Genomic DNA, 16,573 nt, shown 5'->3' with positions numbered 1-16,573 from the left:
TAAAAAAAAATGTTTAGTTATTTGTATGAGACACAAGATGGTAATTTTATAAAAAACGCACTATGTGATATCACTGAAATATTTGTTTGCTGTAAGTCTGAAATGGAATTGATGAACTTCAGCTATTGTATACAACACTGCCAGAATTTAAAGGATATCAGGATTGACAATTTGGACGATATGGACGATATGGACGATATGGACGATATGGACGATATGGACGATATGGACGATATTGGTTTTATAGGACATGAGTAAGTATTTTGAAAGTCTGTTGAACATTTCATTCAGTTTATGATCCTGTCACCACTATGCTGTAACTTATTGTCTCAAATATAATAATAGACCAGAAAAATGTCACTTGGGAATCTAAGTTAAAGATGGCTTTCAGTCCTTAGAAGGGAAGATAAGTATTATCTGAGAAGTGAAGCAGTATTCCAGTATTTGAGGGGTTGCCACAAAGAAGAGGAGGTCAACTTATTTTAAAAAGCACCAGAAGGCAGTACAAGACACAATGGATGGAAATTAATCAAGGAGAGAAGCAACCTGCAATTCAGGAGAAACTTCCTAACAGTGAGAACAATTAGTGGAACATTTTGCCTTCAGAAATTGTGGGTGCTTCAGCACTGGAGGTTTTTAGGAAGAGACTGAGCAAACACTTGTCTGAAATAGTATAGGTCCTCCTGGTTGAGCAGGGGGCTGGACTAGAAGACCTCCAAGGTCCCTTCCAGCTCTATTCTAATTGAAGGAAGAGAGAGCTTTGGCTAGGTGGGATGGGAGGATGATTTAAAATGAGCAGTTGTCCTTTTGTGAGGCCAATACCAATCAACCCTGCTCAAACTTAAACAGCCTGATAATGATATCACCAGAAAGTATTTATTTCAGCTCAAAATCAGAGAGGCAATTGCTATTGAGATCTAGAGGCTGTAGAAATTTTAAATAAACAAATTGTTTTAAACTAATTTAAATAAACAAATTATTTAAAAAAACTTGATTATTTTATGCAGAGCCCACTCCTGACAGTCTTTAAAGAAATTTGAAGTTCACTGGGCCATAGCAAAGCACAGGGTATTTCTCCCTTTAATTAAAAGGGCCAATTCAACACTCTCAAATGTTCCATTTGGAAGTTTCATTGCATGTAAAACTTTCCCTCTTACATGGCAGATAAAAAGGTGCTTCTGTAATAATTGGAAACTTCTTTAGCTCCTCCCTTAAACAAGGTCATTTTGAAATTGTCATTTTTTTAAAAAAAAGATTGACTATATAGTTTTATCTGAGATTTTAATTCAAACTTTATTTCATTTTCCATTTCAAATAAGAGGAGTAGATTGAGAAAGGAAAGGAATTTCTCCCAGTGGTGTGACTTGAAGACAATTCCTGGGAGAATATTTTCTCTGCTTCAGCACTGGATTGATAAAGGGCTCGTTTTCTAGTCTTGTTGAGAAAATTGTTATACTGAATAAACTGCAGGATTAACATTTAAGGCCCCCCTTTTACAACTTTATGGTTTCACAGTTTTTTAAAATTATTTCATTCTTGTGAAGATTGGCTTCAATGTAGGTTTTTTTTCTCCAATAGAAGGAAACAAGAATAATTTCCACATTGAACTTTGTAGCTGCTTGTTACCCGTTGGAAATGAAGTGGCTGAAGAGCTCTTTTTCCAGGTTTCAGACTCTTCTGCTTTAGCCACAGGACTGAGCTCATGTTCTGCTCAGACTGTGCTTAATACAATGTGTTGTTGCACTTAGAGATTCCTGAAATATTATTTCTTTTCTTTGTATTCAGGATGCCACTTCAAATGTCAATTCCTTCAAGAGATGCTGTATACATACAGGAAGTTCTTGACTTATGATAGGTTGTTTGGTCTTTGACTTATGATACATTGTTTAAAGTTAAGATGGATCCCCAAAAGTTACTTATAATTCAGTTCTGAAGTTATGGATGCTGCAACATCCCTGCAGTCATTCGGCCTTACAACTACTGTATTTTTCAGAGTATAAGATGTACCTTTCCCCCCTCCCCCCCGTAAAAGAGGGTGAAAATTTGGGCATGTCTTATACACTGAATGTAGCCCCATCCACCCACCGGCCCCCACCCTTTGGCCTCTGCCTCCTTGCAATTTACCTCCTTGCAGCAAACGGGGAAAATGGGGCTTGCGTGGCGGCAATATACAATCGCTGCAGCATGAAACAGCTGATGATCGGGAGGCCCCTGCTGAAACTGAAAGTGAAACTTGCTCTTTGTTACACACCAAGCAAATTGCTGTGAGGCAGAGGCAGGTTTTTTTTTTCTTGTGCTAATCAAGCTATTTGCTGCAAGGAGGCACGTCAATAACTATAAATGCCTACAGAATGTTGAAAGACTTTTGTTTAAAGACTGCTTTATTGTTCTAAACAACTTAACAAAATGAAAAAAGTTTTGTAAAATAAATGCTGGAACTGAAGAATCCCAGTGCTATTGTATCTTTATTTAAATAGCAGAGAATAATGTATACTTCCAGAAAGCAACATCAATTTTAAAAGCATCTGTACAAGTAATGTAACACCACAAACAGTGTATATCGTCTGTACTGTTTGCTGATTGTTGCAAGGAGGCAAATTGCTGGGAGGCAGAGGCAGATTTCCCCCCCTTGTTTTCCTCCCCAAAAGTTTGGTGTGTCTTATACTTCTGAGCGTCTTGTACTCCAGAAAATATAGTAATTGCAGGAATGCTGCAGTGGCACCCCCACCTAACACCCCATCCTCCACACCAGGTCCCACAGATTTGGGGCCTGCTTCCCACCCCACTGGATCCCACACCCTCCTCCTCACCTTTCATCAACCATAGCATCCATAACCTTTTGAAACACTCTGAAGCTCCACAACATGGATTAGGGAAGGGGGGGGAAATCATGCTGTTCACTAGCCATGTGGCATGATCCCAGCTATGGCCACCATTTTCAGAGTGGCCAATTGAATAGTGGCCAGTCCAGAATGGTGCTCAATTCTGAAAGCAGGCCACGTAGGTTAGCAGTGGAGCAGCTTGCTCTTCAGTGCCATCTCCAGAGAGCTCCACAGTCTTTACAGCATCTCATAGATCACATTGGAGAAGAAGAGCAAGCTGGTCCATCCCTAAACTTCATGGCTCACTCTCAGAAGTGAGAACCATTTTGCAGTGGCCAAAATTCATTGAAGTCAGTCTGAAAAAGGCACCTGCTTCCAGACGTGAAGCACACAGCCTTGGAACAGAACAGTTTCCTCCTCTTCTCCAATGTGCTCTACGTGTCAGCCCTGGATACATCTTACAGGGCTGCCACAGTGGGAACGGGGGTGTAGTGAAGGGAGTAAATAGTAACAACAATCTTTCATGAGATCAAGGCCGGAAGGCTTGCACCTGGAGACAAATGACCAAAGTTTGGCAGCAGTTGAGATAGGGGGTTGATTGGGCCATGTGATGTGAATGTCACTGAACAGGGCAGGATGTGAGTTTTAGTATGGGTGGGGGAAAACACAATATTTCAGTTTCACGTTTTCCCCAGATGAGCCAATATGACTTCATCAATAAATTATTACTTTGATGGACTTTGTTTTGGAGTTCTGGATTGTTATGAGGAGTTAGTTGGAATGCTGACGCTATGGAGCACTGTGGAACTATGGAGATCTCCTCAATGTGATCTCCAGAGCTTTTAGAAAGAGATCTACAAATATAAGTGAGCAATTGGTGATGACAGATGGGGTGGAGTATATGGGATTTTGTAGGTTGGGAAGCAGGCCTAAGGTCTATGAGGAGCCTGAGGAGAGGGAATTAGAGCATGGGGTTGCCTCAGGAGTGATTTTACGAGGCCCATGGCAGAACCTGCACTAATCCACCCAGGACCTCCCATCAAGCACCTGGTGCACCCTGTGCTTTATTTAATGACCACTTTGGGGAGAGCATGGATAGGTGGTTATAAGTAACACAATCACATGGGAACTGCACAGCTGCCATGACTTCTGACTGTAATGGGCAGATTCCAAGCATTGTTGGTCAAAAGAGTACCTGTAACCATTTCATTTGGAAAGTGGTCTTTTTCTACTACTAATTTCTCATGCTGCAATATGAATGAATTTATTTGTGATTACCTTTCAAATGTAATATATTTGCAAAGTAGAGTAACTGGAAAAAATGAAGTAAAAATCTGAAGAACAAAAATGTCTTTCCTTTTTAGGGATCGGTGTTTGGATAAAAGAAATGTGGAAGACTTCTTTGAAGCACTGACGCAACTGAAAAACTTAGAATATCTGAGGTAAGAAAGTGCTAACATTTTATTTTAGATGTTATTGATAATGAAACCACTACATAACAGTAGAAGTTTGTGTATTAAACTAAATATATTGTTACAGCAGTCTCTCATCAATATCTCTTGGTCAACAACAGAAGATGCTTAACTAGGAGTTCCCGAAGCCTACCATGGAAGTGAGTTATAATTGACACTCAGAGAGAGGAAACACAGTTTGGAAAACTCAAGGAAGGTTGCAGTACTTTCACTGGAATTTCTTAACCAGAGGCAGGAAATAGACTAGAACAGAAGAGGATAGAATAGAATTCTTTATTGGCCAAGTGTCATTGGACACACAAAGAATTTATCTCTGGTGCATAAACTCTCAGTGTACATACAAACGACAAAGTGATAAGTCATTGATTATAAATCATAAGATACAACGACAATTGATAAATCATATTATACAAATAGGAGAAGGTAGTAGGAAAGATGAAAAGTGAGAAAGATGAGAAGATAACAAGGATAATAGCAATATAGGCTACTATGTGGGTACATATCTTTAGGCATAAGTGCTGTAGGAGTTAGGTATTTAGCAGAGTGATGGCATGGGGGAAGAAACTATCTTTGTGTCTAGATATTTGGGCAAGCAATTCCCTATAGCAGCATCTTGAGAGGAGAACTTGAAACAGCTTATGTCCAGCATATGAGGGGTCTGTAAATGTTTTTTCCGCCTCTTTCTGGTTCGTGCAGTATACAGGTCCTCAGTGGAAGGCAGGTTGGTTGCAACTGTTTTCTCCTGCAGTCCTAACTCTCCGCTGAAATCTGTACCTGTCCTGTTTGGTTGCTGTGCCAAACCAGACAGTTATTGAGGAACAAATAACAGACTTAATTATTCCTCTGTAGAACTGTATCAGCAAATCATTGGGCAATCTGAGCTTTCTAAATTGAAGAACATTTTTTGTTGTGCTTTCTTAATAATGGTTCCAATGTTTCAAGTCCTGGCAGATTATAGAGCCCAGAAACTCTAGAATTTACTGTTGATACTGTGTTGACTAACATTGTAGCAGTTGGTAGAACAGGAGGGCTTCTCTTAAAATCTAATACCATCTTTACAGTTTTGAATGTGTACAGTTCAAGATTATTCCAGTTGCACCACAGGGCCAGTTCTTCAATTTCCCATCTATATGCAGATTCATCATCATCTCGAATAAGATCAATTACTGTTGTATTATCTGCAAACTTCAGTACTTTAAGAGAGGGATCCTTTGAGATGCAGTCATTGGTATAGAGAGAAAAGAGTAGCATAGAGAGCACACAGCCCTGGGGGGCACCTATGCTAATTGTTCAGGTAGCTGATGTGATTTTTGCTTAGCTTCACTTGCTTCTTGCTATCTGTTAGAAAGCTTATGATCCATCTGCAACTATGGTCAGGCACAGCTAATTAAGTCAGTTTGTAGACAAGGGTTTCAGGAACAATGGTGTTGAATGCTGAGCTGAAGTCTACAAAAAGGACCCTTATATAGGTCTTTGTGGATTCAAGATGTTGTAACATGTAGATCAGCTAATCTATTTGAGCAATAGGCAAATTGCAAGAGGCCTAGCAGCAAATACGTAATGGTTTACAGATGTGCCAACACTTACTTTTCAAAGGTTTGCATAACTACAGATGTCAAAGCAACCGATCTATAGTTATTCAGCTCCGTGATGGAGAGTTTCTTGGGCACCAAGATGATAGTAGAGTGTTTGAAGTAAGAAGGGACGTAACACATCTCCATTGATCTATTAAACATCTGGGTGGAAAATGAGGCTAGTTGATCAGCACAGACTTTCAAGCAAGAAGGAGTTTGGGTCTGTCTAGGCCTGGTGCTTTTCTAGACTTTTGTCTGTGAAATAGACATTGCACCTCTTTTTTAAGGATGACTAGAGGTGGGGGCCCAGAGGGATGGAATGAGGCATAGGATGACTTGGCTGTTGTTGGTGTATCTGAGATGGAGAGATAGCAATAATTGACAGTGGTCTTTTTTTAAACCTACAGTAGAATACATTTAGATCATCTGCCAGTTGTCAATTGCCTTCAGCCAGTGGTGGGATTCATTTTTTTTTACTATCGGTTCTATGGGTATGGATTGGTGGTCATGTGACTGGGTTGTCATGGCTAGGTGGTCATGTGACTGGGTGGGCATTGCTGGGTGGTCAATGTGACTGGGTGGGTGTGGCTGGGTGGTCACATGACTGGGTGGGCATGGCCAACCTGACATCACTCACATTGAGGGGCACCCAAAGTCCCTTCTAAGTGTTATTCTGTTTTTCTGACACCTTTCCCAGGCACTCAAATTTTGCTCAGTTTTCCTGCCTGAGTAGGGGGTTGGACTAATAGATCTCAGAAGTCTGTTTCAATTCTGTTATTCCATTATTCCTGAGAAACACACACACTGTTAGGGTTCCAAATAGCATCCAAAGGTAAATCAGAGTCCGAGGCAAAGGATTCCTCAAAGTTCCAATTTATTAGGAGAGCCATGTTGGCACATCTGGGAAAACCCAAATCTAAAAGCTTCCAGGTTTTCTCACTCAGTTGAAAGTTCAAGATCCTGTCACCACACCCACAAGTCTATCTCATGGTCCATTCTTTCACTACCATACTGGCAGCTTCTACCCATCCAGTTCTGGCCAGGTGCAGAGGCACTTTGACTTTCATAAAGAATGTTCTTATGGCTAAATATCACCCAACTCCATATAATTCCCCACCCATTTTCCCACAATATTGTATTTGTATTGTATTGTATTGTATTATTTGTATGCCGCCCTTCTCCGGGAGGACTCAGGGCGGCGAACAATTCAAGGGAGGAAAAAAAGGGGGAACATAAAAGACAAAATACAAATAATAAAAGTAGACAACAATCGCACAACCATACATGAGGGGAGGGAACTCATCACCCCCAGGCCTGCCGGCAAAGCCAGGTTTTGACGGCTTTTCGGAAGGCCTGGAGAGAGGTGAGGGTCCGAATCCCTGCGGGGAGTTGATTCCAGAGGGCCGGAGCTACCACAGAGAAGGCCCTCCCCTGGGTAATAGCCAGGTGGCATTGACTGGTAGATGGCACCCGGAGGAGGCCAACCCTGTGAGATCTAATGGGTCTGTGGGAGGTAATTGGCAGCAGGCGGTCTCTCAAGTACCCAGATCCAATACCATGAAGGGCTTTATAAGTTACGACTAGCACCTTGAAGAGTATCTGGAGACTGATCGGTAACCAGTGCAGCTCGCGGAGAATAGGTGTAACGTGGGTGTACCGAGGTGCACCCACAATCGCTCGCGCGGCTGCGTTCTGGACAAGTTGAAGTCTCTGAATACTCTTCAAGGGCTGCCCCATGTAGAGCGCATTGCAGTAGTCCAGTCTTGAGGTCACGAGGGCATGAGTGACTGTTGCGAGTGCCTCCCGGTCCAGGTAGGGACGCAACTGGTGCACCAGGCGAACCTGGGCAAATGCCCCCCCTGGTCACAGCTGACAAATGGTGTTCTAAAGTCAGCTGTGGATCCAGGAGGACCCCCAAGTTGCGAGCCCTGTCTGAGGGGCGTAGGTTTTCACCCCCCAGCCTGAGTGATGGAATATTGACCAGGTTTTGGGAGGAAAACACAACAGCCACTCGGAAATTCATAGTAGAATAATAGAAAGTGTGGTAGGCCTGAAGTCCAAAAAAAGAAAAGATTGCCTGGAGGCTTACACACACAAACAATTTAAGCAATTTCCCTTGTTTTGGAGACTCTAGAATCAGAAGCAGGATAGGTTTCAAATTTTTTACTACCTATTCTGTGGGCATGGCCTATTTTGTGGGCATGGCTTGGCAGTCATGTGACTAGGCGGGTGTTGCCAACTTGATGTCACTCATCAGGAGATATCATGGATTGAGTAAAATGTGGTGAAGTTCACTTAACAATGCTTAGCGACCAAAATTTTGGGCTCAATTGTAGTCATAAGTCAAAGACTATGTCTGCCTTCCTCTGCATGGCAGCCTTCTCCTAGTAAACGTCTTTTCCTTTCTGGCAATTTTCCTCTCTGTTAGAGGCACCAAAATAATCCAGACAGTGTAAGGTTCCTGCTGCAGCAGGGGGTTGGACTAGATGACCTCTGAGTAGACTTTTAGCCATAAATTACTGTGCTGTTTCTCTCTCTCCCTCTCTCTCTTTCTCTCCCCCCTTCCCTCTTTGGGAAGCAACCAAACCCCTTCCCCCAAATAAAATATTACTCCCAGAAAAGGAAAAATCAAGCTGCTAACAAAGAAACCTTCCTGAGACTCATTCCACATTTCTGCCAGATAGTGATAATGAGATAATGAGCCTATAGAAAGTTTGGCTCCATTCACAAGCAGGGAATCATCCAAACCCTTTTAGAAGCACAAAGACGATATTGCACAAACGCCACAACTTTTATCCAGTTTCTTGTTCAGCTGGCCCAGAAACAAACTGATGAATGTCACTTTGCAAACCTCCTTCTGAGCAGCTTTTCAATTTATAGCAGGTTTCAATTTAAAGTTTACACCATTAAGACTTGTGGACTTCAATTCCCAGAATTCCACAGCCAGATATGCTCAGTTCCGATTTAAAGTGACAGCATTTGTTTTTCTCCTTTGCTGAATCTCCTGGGTGAAAAATGTTTTTCCTTCTTTCTTTCTTTTTCTTTTTCTTTCTTTCCCCCTTCCCTTCCTCCCTTCCCCCCGCCCCCTCTCTATCTTTTACTTTTTAAAACCTCTTTTCCCTTGCCTGAACCAGCAAGGGGAAAATGTTTTTTTAAGCCTCTGACAAAGCTTCTGACAGGAGAACAGGTTTTTTTTGGGGGGTGGCCAGGCCACCATTACTACCGGTCCTATCCGCTACACCAGATTTTCACTACCTCTTCTGGCATACCAGACCATAATGGGAGGAACCCACCTCTGATCAGAAGGGACCTTGGAGCAATGGTCGGCTGCAATTTTTTTAACAAGTGGTTCTGTACCCTAACAGCTGGCTGGGTGGGCATGGGCAGGGACGTGACAGACCTCAGCCTCCTGCAACACTCTGCGAGCCAAAACAGGGCAAAACAATGCAAAGCTAAGCTAATTACAAAATGTGGGCTTTGATTCAGTGAGCAAGGGGTGTGAACTCACAGAAAATGCAGTTTTATTTGGTTATGAAGAAATATCCCCAAAATCAGATGTACACTAAATGTAAACTGACTTTTAGCTACACATCTTCATAGCAAACAGCAAATTTTGGGCTCCAGATAAAGAGGATTCATTTTAGGATGATAACCACACTTTGCATGTTGAAGGTTCCTAGAGGAATGCTGGGAAACTCTGTATTTTAAATAACATTTCAGGAAGGGATACATAATAGCCCTTCTCTGCCTCAGGTTAGAGACCTGGCACTGTTTGTGAAGCAACTGATCAACACTGACAGGGGGAAGCCACTAGTGTATGAAAATAAGAGCAAACTCCACTCCCTTCTAATACTGATGATGTTACCTAGTTTAGTAATGAAACATCTACAAGAAAACTATCAAGCTCAGAGAGCAACAAGAACTCCACAGTTCGGAGGCGGGGCTAGCTGCCAGCACAAATGGCTGCTTGAACGGAGAGCTCTGTGAAGAGCAGCTGGATCTGGCATCTGGAGGGGTTTCTGGAAAGACTTTTGTAAACTGAAGGTTTCCTGTAGGGAAGACTGAAGAGAAGGTTGGTTTGGCATGACCATGGGATGGCAGTTCATGGTCTGCACTTGAAATTTCCTTCATAACCCCGGGCATGAAAGAGGGTCATCTGTAAAGGCCATCCCAGAGTGCTGACAGCAGTTCAAAGTAAGCGAGGATTTATTACAGAGAAGCTGCTGGAGTCGCGAGTGGCTTAACAGTTCCTGATCTTGGTAGAAGGTATTTTTATTCCAAAACAGCTCAAGAGTTTAAGGGCTCAAAGAAGGAGTGGGGTGGTTAGGTTTTTTTCCCCTATCCACCCCCCTTTATAGCGGTGAGAGGAATATCCTGAGTGAAGGCTGGAGTCTTATTTATTTATTTATTTATTTATTTATTTATTTATTTATTTATTTATTTATTTATTTATTTATTTATTTATTTATAGGACTTGTATGCTGCCCACTCCCTAGGGACACTGGGCGGCTCACAGCAATAAAAATAAAAGCATTTAAAAATATTTAATATTCTTCTCTGAACTTTCTGAGGAGCTGAATCTAAACTTAATTAGTTAACAAAGCAAAAGCTGGCTGTAAATAACTCTGATTACATGGATGCCTTCAGGGGGAAATGAGTTAACTATTGAAGGTTTGAAGAAGAAGAATAAAAGCCAGTATATTTTGCCACATCTGTTTCTTGTTAGTCTGTATCTGGTCAGCTTGTTGAAGAGTGACATCTATTGGTGAAATCTGGAATCCCCCCCCCCCTCATGGTATACCTTAAGAGAAAACAGAACTTTTGGTAACTTGATACCCTTGGATAACAAGAGAGCTGACTATTGGAGAATTCTGGTGTTAATCTTTGGACATTACTAAAAGAAACAACTGGAGAGAGAGAAAGAAGATTCACTGGACCAAGGGGACCCAGAACATTTTCATATAATTACTTAACTCAGTAGGGTCACATGTAAGGTTGAATTTAGTATTAGTATTTAGTATTTATTAGTATTTATAGGCCGCCCTTTTCCCTGAGGGGACTCAGGGCGGCTTACATAAAATAAGGAAGGGAGGGTACAGACAATAGACACAAACAATACATAGAAGTAAAATAGTAAGCAACATTCATTCATCATTCGGGTGGGGACAAATTATCTTATCCCCAGGCCTGATGGGCTAGCCAGGTCTTAAGGGCTGTGCGGAAGGTCTGGATGGTGGTGAGGGTACGAATCTCCACGGGGAGATCGTTCCAAAGGGTCGGAGCTACTACTGAAAAGGCTCTCCTCCGTGTAGTTGCCAGTCGACACTGACTGGCAGATGGAACTCGTAGGAGGCCTAATCTATGCGATCTAATTGGTCGCAGGGAGGTAATTGGCAGGAGGCGGTCTCTCAAGTATGCAGATCCACTACCATGGAGGCTTTATGAGTGACAAGTAGCACCTTGAAGCGCACCCGGAGATCAACAGGTAGCCAGCGCAGCTCGTGGAGGATAGGTGTTATGTGGGCGAACCGAGGTGCACCCACAATCACTCACGTGGCCGCGTTCTGGACTAGCTGAAGTCGCCGGATGCTCTTCAAGGGCAGCCCCATGTAGAGCACATTGCAGTATTCCAGCCTAGAGGTCACAAGGGCCCGAGTGACTGTTGTGAGGGCCTCCCAGTTCAGGTAGGGTCACAACTGGCGCACCAGGCGAACCTGGGCAAATGCCCCCCTAGTCACAGCCGTCAAATGGTGGTCGAAAGTCAGCTGTGGATCCAGGAGGACTCCCAAGTTGCGAACCCTCTCTGAGGGGTATAAAATTTGACCCCCCAGCCTGAGCGATGGAACACTGATCGAATTATTGGGAGGAAAACACAACAGCCACTCGGTCTTCTCCGGGTTGAGTACAAGCTTGTTAGCCCTCAACCAGTCCATAACGGCCTCAAGACCACGGTTCATCACGTCCATCGCTTCATTGAGTTGGCACGGGGCGGACAGATACAACTGAGTATCATCCGCATATTGATGGTATCTTATCCCGTGCCTCCGAATGATCTCACCCAGCGGTTTCATGTAGATGTTAAATAGTAGGGGGGATAAGACCAAACCCTGCGGCACCCCATATGTTAGGCGCCTAGGGGTCGATCTCTGCCCCCCCCACTAACACCGACTGTGACCTGTCCGAGAGGTAGGAGGAGAACCACTGTAAAACAGTGCCTCCCACCCCTACCTCCCGCAGTCGTCACAGAAGGATACCATGGTCGATGGTATCGAAAGCCGCCGAGAGGTCGAGGAGAACCAGGATGGAGGCATGGCCTCCGTCTCTGGCTCTCCAGAGATCATCGGTCAATGCGACCAAAGCGGTTTCTGTGCTGTAGCCGGGTCTGAAGCCCGACTGGAAGGGGTAGAGATAACTTGCTTCCTCCAAGGACCATTGAAGCTGGAAGGCCACCACCTTCTCGACAACCTGAACTTAAAGAATAGGAATTAATGTTATAATACTACTATCAAAGGAACATATTGTTATTGCCATTGGTATTGTTATTGCTATAAGATTATTAATTCCACCAACTTTTGATATTATTGGCATTAGTATTGATTAATTAAGGAGATGGTTTTATTACAATTCAATCAATAACTATAAGCAATTCATTCTTAGAATTTACTCTTAGGTTAATATAATAGATTAATAGAAATATAGGATTATTTTATATATATATATATATATATATATATATATATATATATATATATATATATGTGTGTGTGTGTGTGTGTGTGTGTGTGTGTGTGTGTATGTATGTATGTATGTGTGTGTGTGTGTGTTGTATTTGTCCCCCTTTATTTATTTATCACCACAAATACAACACAAATGTAACAAGAGCAAGAGTAAAAATATTGGGTTTCTATTTGGATGGTCTCTTGTGATGAGCTGATGGACAGACAATGGAAGCAGTAAGCTTCCTCCCATATTTGGGCATACCAGGGGTTGCAACACTAAATAAACAAACAAACAAACAAACAAATAAGTTTTGTGTGTGTGTATGTATGTCTCTCTCATTCTCTTTCTATCCTATGATAGTTGTTTTCATATAATATTGATATGTAGATTATGCCACCCCTTAATACTACTTAAAATTGATAATTGAGTAGAGGAAGAGGGAAGAGGAGAGGGAAAGGGAGGAGAGGGAGAGGAAAGAAGGCAGAAAGGGAGGAAGGAGGGAGGGAGGGAAGGAAGGAAGGAAGGAAGGAAGGAGAAAGAAAGAAAGAAAGAAAGAAAGAAAGAAAGAAAGAAAGAAAGAAAGAAAGAAAAAAGAAAGACTGGAGAAAGTTACGAGGGAGAGAAGAAAGTGGGAGTTTTGGAAAATAACTAAATTAGGGATCCAATTCTTCCAAAAAATGACAAGCACTACAAATCTAACGAAAATTGGCATGGGGAGGAAGCCAGCATCCCAGCCATTTCTAGTGGCTGCCAGCCCTTTGAACCAAAGATCTTTGGAGGATATGTTACAGAGAGAAGGATCCAATTCAACTAAGGAGCTTCAGATGATCTTACAGACTATGCAAGAGATAATGGCTAAAAATCACGAAGAAATAAAAAAGGATATTAGAGAAATAAGAAATGATACTGGAGAACTAAAGGAGAGGATGCAGAAGATGGATGATAAATTTGAGAAGTTCCAGAAACAGATCAATAAACACAAACAAAGAATAAATGTAATAGAAGGAAGGTTGGAGAATGAGGGGGGGGAATGGAGCAGCTGAGTTCTAGGTTGATCCAGGCAAACAAAGAACTTGAGTTAATGGTCCTCATGTTAGAATTGGAGAAAGCAGCCCAATTTCTACGGTTTCAGAATGTAAAGGAAGAAAAAGGGGAGGATTTATCAGACACAATGGCAGACCTTATGGCAAAAGCTTTTGGAATAGGAAAGGATGAGATGGCAAGTGAGATCGATGAGATATATAGAATCCAGACAAACTACGCAAAAAAGAACTATCTACCGAGAGAAGTCCATGTAAAGTTTGTTAAAAAATCAATACGTGATGAGGTGCTGAATAGATCAAGAGACGATCCAATAATACACAATCAATGACAACTAAGAGTCCTAAAACAGGTACCGAGGAGAATCAGAGAACTAAGAAGGCCCTATCAATTTTTAACATCTGTTCTGAATAATTATGAAATTAATTTCAGATGGCTGATGCCGGAGGGCATACTGTTAACTTGAAGAGATAGAAGATTCAGAATAGACACAGTGGAACAAGCGGAAGATTTCTACAACAATCTTGTTGGGCAGGAGGATGAGGAAGATGAAAGAGAACAGTCGGGAGCAAGGATGCAAGGACTCAAGTCACAGATAAGAAGAGAAAAGGAACTAGTAGAGACAAGAAAGGAGAAAGAAGTTATTTTAGACAAAAAAAGGGGAAGAACCAAAAGAAGTGAGAGAGATAAGGGCAACAAGAAGCACACGACCTAAATACACATAGAATCATGTCGGGAGAAATCAAGATTCTATCATTGATATCAATGGTCTAAACTCACCCCAGAAAAGGAAAACAACCTTTAATAAACTAAAACATTTGAATTACGATATAATTGCAATGCAAGAGGTCCATATAACTAAACAACAGATCCAGATCTTAGAATATCCTAGATTGGGTAAACTTTACACAGCATTAGCTGATCAAAAGAAAAGAGGAATAGCACTATATGTTAAAGACATGATCCAGACTAAACTAATTTATCATGATGAGAAAGGGAGAATACTAATTGTAGAAATAATGTTAAACCCAAAAAAGGTGTCACTGGTTGTAATATTTGCACCTAATGAAGGTCAGAATTTTTTTTTATCATAGACTACATAGCATTATTCGAGAGATGGGAAATGAAAATGTCTGTTTAATGGGTGATTTCAATGCTATAGTTGACCAGAAATTGGACTATAAAAGTGGAAAGAAGAGAAAAGGAGTAGGAGAATTTTGCTGAGGTCATTCTTCCAAATGGCTGAAGAACTTAATATCTATGATGTATGGCAAGAAAGATGTCCAGAGGGAAAGCAATATATCTTCTACTCAAATAGACATGAATCCTGGTCAAGGATAGATATGGTCTGGATGTCGATGAAGTTAATTTCGGAAGTGAAGGAGATAGACATAGAACCCAATTTATGGACCGACCACAATCCCATGAGGATTATATGGAAAAAACAAAAGGGCAGTTATCGTTGGTTATTCAATAAAACAATTCTAAGGGATCAGGAATATATTAAAAGAGTTAATCAGGAATTAAGACTTTTCTTCAAAGAAAACTGGCCAGGAGACACATCCATACAAAACCTATGGGATACAACTAAGGCATTTATAAGAGTGGTCTCAATATCGGCTACAGCTAGGAAGAAGAAAATTGAGAATCAAAAAATAAGAGTTGAAAGAAAGGTATAGAAATTTAGAGAGTGAACTTCAAAAGAAACCACAAAATAGAAGTATAAAAGGAAGTATGGAATTGATCAAACATGAATTGGCTATATTTGAAAAAGCAAAATTGGCAGTGTCTATAAAAAAAGCAAAACAAAATTTCTTTGAGAATGCAAATAAACTGGGGCAGTGGCTATCATATAGGCTGAGGAAGCAAAAGCAAGAAAATTGGATCAATAAATTACAAGATGAAAAAGGCGAGATCTGCTATCAACTAGAGGAAAAGAAAAGGATTACCCAAGAGTTCCATGAAAAATTATATAGAGAAAACTGAGACTATACAAAGGAAGGAATACTACAATATCTGGAAAAGTCAGATCTGCCAAAGATACCAGAGGAAATAAAGGATATGGTTAATGAAGACATTAAAACATCAGAGATAATTGAAGCCATACAAAGACAAAAGAATAATAAAGCTGCAGGGCCGGATGGGGTGCCAGCGGAAATATATAAAGAATTCCAGGATGTGCTTGTTCCAATGCTGTGGAAGTTTATAATGCTGTGCTGAAAGAGGTGAAGACACTGTTATCATGGATGGAGGCTAACATTGTATTATTACCTAAGGTGGACACAGACCAGATGTTTATACAAAATTACAGACCAATCTCACTGTTAAATGCAGATTACAAAATTTTTGCTCTAACAATAGCAGAATGGCTGAAAAAATTCCTTATATCATTCATCCACCCAGATCAAAATGGATTCCTCCCCAGAAGACAAAATAAAAACAATATGAGAATTATGCTGTACATTCTTGAATATTATGAAGTGCATAATGAAAAACAGGTTGCACTATTTTTCCTTGATGCCCAAAAGGCGTTTGATAATGTAAACTGAGAATTTTTGCATCCATAATTGGAGCACATGGAATTTGGGGATAAATTTATAAACACGATTAGAGCAATATACACAAATCAAAAAAACCAAAGTAATAATTAATGGTGAATTAACGCAAAGTATAGCAATCCAGAAAGGTGCAAGACAAGATTGTCCCCTATCCCCACTGTTGTTTATATTAACCTTAGAAGTTTTAGCCAGGAATGTACGCAAAGAGGAACAGATAAAGGGACTAGAAATTAAAAAAGAACAATTTAAGTTACAGGCTTTTGTGGATGATCTAGTGTTTGTGTTAGAGGATCCTATAAAGTCTGGTATGAAACTTATTGAGGAATTGAGAGAGTATGGGAAAGTAGCGGGTTTAAAGATAAATATGACTAAGACTAAAATGTTGG

General features: G+C 41.0%; 1 protein-coding gene across 1 annotated transcript in view; it reads left to right on the top strand.

The window, feature by feature from the left end:
• The window catches only part of LOC116523612 (NACHT, LRR and PYD domains-containing protein 3-like), a 60,312-nt gene that overhangs the window by 11,432 nt on the left and 32,307 nt on the right, over positions 1-16,573 (top strand). Inside the window, 2 exon segments of the mRNA XM_032238727.1 lie at positions 2-254; positions 4,187-4,264. Coding sequence (XP_032094618.1) covers positions 2-254; positions 4,187-4,264 — 331 coding nt within the window.

The sequence above is a fragment of the Thamnophis elegans genome, unplaced genomic scaffold, assembly GCF_009769535.1.
Source record: "Thamnophis elegans isolate rThaEle1 unplaced genomic scaffold, rThaEle1.pri scaffold_62_arrow_ctg1, whole genome shotgun sequence".
In the NCBI taxonomy this organism is placed as follows: Eukaryota; Metazoa; Chordata; class Lepidosauria; order Squamata; family Colubridae; genus Thamnophis; species Thamnophis elegans.
Note: the sequence above shows the minus strand (reverse complement) of the source record. Positions and strands in the feature narration are given on the sequence as shown.